The sequence below is a fragment of the Trematomus bernacchii genome, unplaced genomic scaffold (assembly GCF_902827165.1).
Source record: "Trematomus bernacchii unplaced genomic scaffold, fTreBer1.1, whole genome shotgun sequence".
Taxonomy (NCBI): domain Eukaryota; kingdom Metazoa; phylum Chordata; class Actinopteri; order Perciformes; family Nototheniidae; genus Trematomus; species Trematomus bernacchii.
In genome coordinates this window covers 1305834-1313585 of record NW_022988176.1, presented here as the reverse complement: position 1 = coordinate 1313585, position 7752 = coordinate 1305834, and the positions used below count along the sequence as shown (strand labels likewise).

General features: G+C 38.7%; 1 protein-coding gene across 2 annotated transcripts; it reads right to left on the bottom strand.

Annotated features, from left to right (window-relative positions):
* Window positions 1-786: 786 nt before the first annotated feature.
* Window positions 787-6130, bottom strand: LOC117475960. 2 transcript variants are annotated; one of them, XM_034122305.1, is made up of 8 exons: window positions 5764-6130; window positions 4655-4778; window positions 4286-4529; window positions 2087-2360; window positions 1759-1936; window positions 1578-1654; window positions 1385-1460; window positions 787-1289 (listed from the first exon to the last, which is right to left on the bottom strand). In XM_034122305.1, the coding sequence occupies exons 1-8, from the start codon at window positions 6037-6039 to the stop codon at window positions 1111-1113; spliced, it is 1428 nt and encodes a 475-aa protein (XP_033978196.1). In that variant the 5' UTR covers window positions 6040-6130; the 3' UTR covers window positions 787-1110. The 2 variants fall into 2 exon arrangements, with proteins under 2 accessions (XP_033978196.1, XP_033978197.1); XM_034122306.1 differs by lacking the exon at window positions 4655-4778.
* Window positions 6131-7752: the final 1622 nt, after the last annotated feature.

Genomic DNA, 7752 nt, shown 5'->3' with positions numbered 1-7752 from the left:
ACTTGAATATGCTTTAAGAAAACAGCCTCCATCACAGCTCTCAATAGGGTTTCATTTGTTTAGTTGGCAGCTCATTCCTTAAAACAGGAGCCTCAGATTGCTTAATAAGAGGAAATATGAAGGGTCTATTTCAAGTTTGTTATACAAATAAGTTATTGGGCTTTTTTCTTATCAACTTAGATTTGTTAGAAATTGTTTTAAACTTTAATTGACTGAATTTATTAGAAAAATTGGCTTATTAACACATGAGTAGCCTACTACGGAGTAATATATGTTTATATATATTACATTTAAGAAGTACAATATATGACGAGCACAAGTTTCATTTGTGGGCCATATTTCATTATACTTTTTGAATTTGATGAGGGCCAATTATAAATGGCTCGTCGGGCCGCATTTTACCCCCGGGCCGTAGTTTGGACACCCCTGTTGTAGTAAGTAACAGTAAAGGATCCAGAGTGTAAAATAGGCTACTGCATTAAAAATGTTACTCAAGTAAAAGTATAAGCATCTAAATATACTTAAAGTACCAAAAGTAAAAGTACTCATATATGCAAACTGGCCCATTTCAGAATAATATATTATATGTTTTGATTATAATTATTGTGTTTTTCAAAGCTGGTAAAGGTGCAGGTAGTTTTAATGACTTTGCATGCTGCAGGGCAGCTTGTGAGTTTACTCCAGGTGTGACTAAAGTCTTTTTAAATGTTGATTATATTTCACATCGCATCATTTAATCTGCAGCTGCTGAATCTATGAAACATAAATAATCATGACACATTTTATAGAAACTGTAAAGCCTTTATTGTCATAACTCCAAATGGAAGTTAAAACTGCAAAGTGTTTTACCTTTTTTGTCCCACTTTCAACTTGTCTCGGTCATCTACAAAAAAAGGTTCACTTAACCCATAAAAGAATACATGTAGCTTTAAACACATCAAAGATAGATGTTTTAGTGATCTTTTGACCGAGCAATTCTTGCAGGCGTAACCAGTATCCAGCCTTAAAGGGTTTTGTGAGCTGGTGCTATAGGGCTTCCTGAGACGCAGGATCAGAGTCATCATTCCTGCCCGTGTAGTATGTGCCTGCCCCAAAACCTTTATGCAGGATTCAGAAAGCCTCTGTCTTGACTTGGGTGACAAAGCTTTCAATGACCTCCTCCTTGACAGGCCGTTCGTCCTGAGCACACAGGTCCTCTGTGATGGTGACCTTCAAAATCTCCTCTTTGAATGGTGCCGGGTCCACAAAGTTTTCATCAAAGATGAGGGCCATCAAGTCATCAAGGCAACCTGTGCAAACGTTAAAAAAAAGGAATGTTTCGTTTACACATTGAATTTCTGTATTAAGGGTCAACGGTGATTGATAATGCAAACCAGAGTCACACCATGCTCCTGCAACAACGCCAGACCCCTTTCCAGACCTTCTTTTTCCATCCGACAGCTTCCACCAACCTCATCGCTCTGTCAGAAAACATATGCAATATACATAAATAAAAGACATTTTATTGAAATGCATGACATGTGCAAACCGTGTGAAACTAAACTTAAAAAAAGGTTTATATTTAATTTTCCACTCACCTTAAACAACGGGATGTCAACAACATTGTTGGTCTTGAGGTCCATCGTGGTGTGGCTGCCTGACCTTTCAGAGTGGCCTGTGAAAATAATTGTACAATCTTTACATTACTCTGTATGATGAATACTATTTCTGATTGAAGTGTGGGGCATTTGACCTTTCCAATGTTTAGAATATAATTACCAGGAGAGTCTGCCCTCAAGTCACCACCAGGTATAATCTTGTCCTCTTCACTGAGCTGCCGAAGCATCATTTCCTGTGATGTCTTAAAGTTTGACACGATAGCTGGCTCGATGAACATTTTGGCATGCCTTAGGAAGGTGTCGTACTCGAAAAGCTGTAGGTTTATTGCTTTCAAGACCTAAAGGAGGTTAAAAAAAAATTGATGGAAATAAATGTTTCTGCAAAAGCAGTCCATGGATTTTCATAGAAACAAGTCTTTACATAATTCAACAACATTATTTGACATATTTAACAATTTATAAAAACCGTATACCTGTTGTTTATTTACCTTTTCAAGTTTGAAGAAAGACTCTCCATTGACGTACACTGAAGTGGAAAGCTGTAGGTTCCCAGCTGGAGTACTCCGTACAATAGGCTGGCTATTCCACAGTCTGGAAAACTGACAATGAGGGCACAGCTGCTCCACTGATAGAAATGTACCCATCCTTCGGGTTTGAACATCACACACTCGCTGGCACACAGGACACATTTCGAAAAGCTCCATGATGCAGGTCTCATACACTATGTATGTCTTGATGTTATAGGGAATGTGTTCTTTACCACTGTAAAAAAAAAAAAGAGAGATGTTATGCCCCATCACACAGCAATGCACCTTACTTCCTCTTGCATGTGTGTGTGTGTGTGTGTGTGTGTGTGTGTGTGTGTGTGTGTGTGTGTGTGTGTGTGTGTGTGTGTGTGTGTGTGTGTGTGTGTGTTAGGGCTGCTCAATTATTCGTATTTTAATTGCAATTACGAGTTTGGCTTGCAACGATTATGAAAACAACATAATCGAAATAAAACGATTATTTATTTTATTTTACTTTTTATTTTTATTGTTTTTTCAGTTGAATTATACTTAAAGTTCAGGGTAATCAACTGTTAAAAACATACTGTTCACATTTTTCTTTTCAATAAATGGATGTTTTCAAAGTAAATGGATAATCGTTTTTAATAATCGTGATATCAATTATTGACCCAAATAATCGAGATTATGATTTTTGCCATAATCGAGCAGCCCTAGTGTGTGTGTGTGTGTGTGTGTGTGTGTGTGTGTGTGTGTGTGTGTGTGTGTGTGTGTGTGTGTGTGTGTGTGTGTGTCATAATTGCAAATGAGACACCTCCTGTAGCGGGAACTACCACAGAAGAGGTTTTCAGGAATTAACCACATGTCTCTATATCTGATTGGCTGTGAGCAGTCACTGTTATAACGCCCCAACCGTGAAAGATGCAGTCACAAAACCTTAGGTTTAAATTGTGTCAAAATGAAAGTTGACTTTAAAGAGGTTGCATGATCAAAGTAAAGGCAGAGTTCGAAGATGGGTGTGGTGTGAGCAAAGGTGCCAGAAGTAGTGTGGGTGGTGTGATCTAATATCAAGATTGCCTCTATTTTTCTTTACCTTATGCAAATGCTTTTGTTGTTTTCTGTGAAAGCAAACAAACACAAACGCCTCTCCTTCTTTTTACTGACGAAGTATCCTGAGAGAGCGGCTGAGTATGTAGACGGATCTACGATGCTGTGTGTGTGTCTTTATCTAGTCTAAAAGTATGTGATGATACTTCAAATGATACTTCATATTCATTAAGGTAATACATTTCCTTCTTCACTGGTTTGTGGTGTTGTTAAAACTGCATGGCCCTTTCTCATTTCACTAATTTCCCCTCCTCGAATCCTCGGTCCTCCGGTAGTGACCTGGAAATGGATTTCAGCGCGCCATGTTGAAGGACATCTCATTTCTCTAAATGCACTTCGAGGACCGAGGATCGAGGAGGCTCTCTGGAGGAGCTATAATCGAGGATACACTGATGGGTCCTCCGCGCCAGTCCGCGGATGTATTTCCGGCAACAGAGATGTTTAAAAGAGACGTGACGCACGGCCGGACTTATCTCAGCCAATGACAGCTCTGCATGCATGCTCTGCAGCTCGGGATATTATTTTATTAACTGCTTTCATCGCGACGCGATGTTTACAGTGAGAACAGCTGTGAGGTCCGTGCAGAAAGCAGAGCAGTGTGTAAAATATATATCACTCAGTATAACAGGCCTACATTACTCTCTTTATTTGTATGCTTTAGTTTAGTAGATATCTACAAAGAGTCGATATTTGTCTAAAACCATTTAGTGCTTCACATAATAAAATACAGAACGGCTGTATCCTGATCCCTTAGAGAAATGAGAAAGGGCCCATGTCATCACACAACGAGGTGTTTATGTTAGTTTCCCTACCCTCTGCGACAGCATTGCCATGGACTACACGCAGAATTAACTGCCAGTGTAAAGCTGAATCATGCAGCAGTGCAGCCTGTGCATGCCACCAACACATTCCTACAAATACCTATGATCAATACCACAAACTATCTTTAAAAAAGCTTTTAAAAGTACTAAACATTACATTCTTAAAATATGGTTGTAATTACTGAACAAAGAAAGACATTTTTTTAGTGTTTGTCAAAGACATCGCTAAAGATAAGATGATATTTTTTAAACTCACAACATGTCTGTTTTTTCTGTATCATTTGTGACAGACTCTGCTGGGTCATAGGTATCATCCAGCCCGTCTGAAGCCACCACGGAGAAGCTGCCATCCTCCTCCTCCTCTTCTTCTTCTTCTTCCTCAGGGTCCACACGACGTCTCTTTGATGGTCTCTCTGTAGGGGTGGATATAAAAGAGGGTGCTGCCTCGAGAAGATTTGATGTCCATACATCAAAGTTGCTGGAATCTATAGTCTGGACAGCTGTAAGATAATTGCATTTTACAATTAATAAATAATAATAAAACAATCATTGTAATTGCAAGCACAACAACTCAAGGCAGCAACACCAAACTTAACCAAAACATGCATATAAGACAGCTACTAACCAGAACTTCGATATGGATTACTAAAGGTACGCAAAGACAACTGTGTGCGAACTGTACGTTTGTGTAGAATGTCGGTCTGACAAGCAGCATCCCTCCTTCTAGGTAACTTTTGAAATTGGCTGACCTGTTACAAGGAAACAACAACATCATCTTAATTTTGTATTCATGATTAGTAACTGCAATGTGAAAATCACTTATATTCTGACGTCCCAAAATGTTTCACAAGATAGATGCAAAAACTGATATTTATCTGAAAATCTGTGTTGTTGGTTATTACATAGGAGAGTTATAACGTTGTCACTGAATCATAACTATTGTATTGGATCGCCTGTACAGTGTTATGTCTGAGCAGAGGTGGAAGTACTCAAATGATCTACAACTTATTATCTATGTAAAGGTAGCAATACTACAATGTATCCGGCTACTTTAAGCATATTCTCTCCAGTACAGTGTAGTGTTAGCTCTGAGTGTAAGGGATACTTGCTAATGTAAATAAACGCCATACTACAGCCAAAACAGGTGGCGCATTGTTTCTGATACAGCACATAACTTGTCTCTTCAGTGTTTACAACAAAAACAATGCCATAATGTATACAAACTAAACTCAAAGTCCCTCCCATAGAACATATGGTCTGAGTGTTAGCGATGCGTAAACAAAAGCCACACTGTGCCAAGTCATATCCAAATATGCATATATCCAGCGTTGATTCTGAAATAAAGTATAGCATGAACATCGTATCTTTCTCGCGGGCGTGCCACATCAACAGTATTATTACATCCAGTAACTTTACTGAAGCTGCCCTCCATGTATCTTGTGAAGGCAACTTACATCTGCTGGCTCTGAAGCTTCTAACACATGCCAAACAACATTACGTTTCACAAAAGCAACATGAACACAACGTTATACATATCCAGCACACTATTGTCTTAAAGTCCCATCTTTTGGCCATCCTTCCTAACCCTAACACAACGCTAGCAACTTAGTTAGCCCAGTTAGCACTGTGTCAATGGCTTAGCAGCCCGAAAAACGTTTACACGTTTAAACAGTCGTGGTAGATACTTTGTTTGTTTTAAACATCACAAATACACAAATAACAATGCATACTTACAGGTTGTGTCACCGAATCTCCCGCTGGTCCAGACAAAGTAGGAACAGCATCGCCCTTTAGTACTAGACGCATTGCATATCTGGCTTCAACCTGTGCAAGGTTTGTGAAGCTGTCGTCCGAGAAATGCCGGGCACACAGTACAGTATTTCGAACCGTTGAAGGAACATTGTTAAAAATAAATTTCAACCACTGACTTCTTCGTGGTTCTGCCTTCGGTAAGGCAAACATACAAGATTTCCCCTCACATTTCAGGACACAGCCTTTTCTAGTTGGCATGACTGGGGTTGCAGTCGAATTGTCCAAAAATCTGCTTCTATCGTCTATTCCTATCTACTATTCCTTGACCTGTGTGTGAAACGTCACGGGGTTAAGGAACAGTTAGGAAAAGAGACTTCTTCTTCTCTCGTTTTTGGCGGATTGCAAACAACTTAAAAGGTGCATACCGCCACCTACTGTACATGAGTATGAATCATCATATCATTCCAACTCTTTAACCTATGATCTAATCTAAATAAATAAATAAATCAACAAAAACATGAAATAAATAAAACTAAAATAAAAATCTATGTTCTTTCCTGACCTAATGTTAAATTCTTTTTCCTACCCCAGTTTCACTCAAGAATGTAAAAGTGCCTTTCTGGTAGCTCTTACTCCCTCTCCTTTTGTTCCCAAAACACCAACCACACTCCATTCCCTCTCTGCCTCTAAAACTTTAGCCTTTAGTTTTTCTCTTTCAGCTTTATAGATGTCACAATGTAACAAGATATGTTCTACATCTTCTTTTACTCCACAGTTCCCACACTTGTCACTGTCACTTTTCCCCATGATATACAGCGTACCATTCAAAGCCGTGTGATTTATTCTGAGTCTAGCTATCGTGATTTCCTCCCTTCTGTTTCTTTCTTTATAAATATTAATTGTAATTGTCTTTTGTACTTTGTGATACTCTTTGCCTTTCTGGTCTTTCTCCCACCTTTTCTGCCAGATCTCCATCCCTTTTTTCTTAATTACTGCTTTTCCTTCTCCTTTACCAAGTTGAACTGGTAATGTTATTTCCTTTTGTCGTGCACTTTTTGCTAATTTATCAGCACACTCGTTCCCTTTCACCCCCTCATGTGCAGGCACCCAGCAGAAAGATAAGATAAGATAAGATGGACCTTTATTAATCCCCGTGGGGAAATTCAGTTGTACAAAGCAGCAACCGTGTAAGCGTGAAAAAACAGGACAGCAAAGATTCACACAGATTAATAAAATCAAAAAGAAAATCAAGAAAAGAAAAAATTAAATAATAATGATAATAATAGTAAAAGACTATGAAATAGGAGATGAGTAAAAATAAGAGTAAAATAACTGTCAGCATATATACATTTTTTTTTGTATGCTTTGTAATATGGACAATGAATGTGCATATCACCACCCTATCTGGTCTGACCTCTTCAACCCACTGTAGTCCTATTATTACAGCAAGCATTTCTGCTGTGTACACTGATAATTGATCAGACGCTCTTTTTGAAATAGATATTTTAAAGTCTGGGATGTATATACCAACTCCAACACACTCTTCCTTGTTCTTAGAACCATCTGTGTACATTTTTAGGTAATTGTAGCACTTTTCGTTCAGATACATACTTGTTTTAATTCCCACTTCATTTATTTGCCACTCTTTTTTCCTTTCTACAATACTCATATCTATTTTAGCTTCTGGGAAAAGCCATGGGGGAACACTACTAAATGGGGTTGCTTTGGCAAACGTGATAGTCTCCACTCCATATGCCCTCGTTCTTTCCTTACTCGTCCAGCCAAACCCACGTCCCTGGAATTTTGCATATTCCCAGCAATCCTGTAATATTCTGTTTGTAATATTTTCTTCTCCACTTCCTTGTACCCTGACCCAGTATGACAGAGCAAGTTTCTCTCTTCTGATCTCCAGAGGTGTCTCTCCTGCTTCTATCAGAACTGCATTGATAGGGGATGACTTTATCGCTCCAA

Coding starts and splice junctions, on each gene's coding strand:
- LOC117475960 (XM_034122305.1), bottom strand. CDS start 6,039: ATGCCAACTAGAAAAGGCTGTGTCCTGAAATGTGAGGGGAAATCTTGT. Junction 2,361..4,285: donor ACAGAAAAAACAGACATGTT/GTGAGTTTAAAA, acceptor TTTTTTTTACAG/TGGTAAAGAACACATTCCCT. Junction 1,461..1,577: donor TTGACATCCCGTTGTTTAAG/GTGAGTGGAAAA, acceptor GTTTTCTGACAG/AGCGATGAGGTTGGTGGAAG.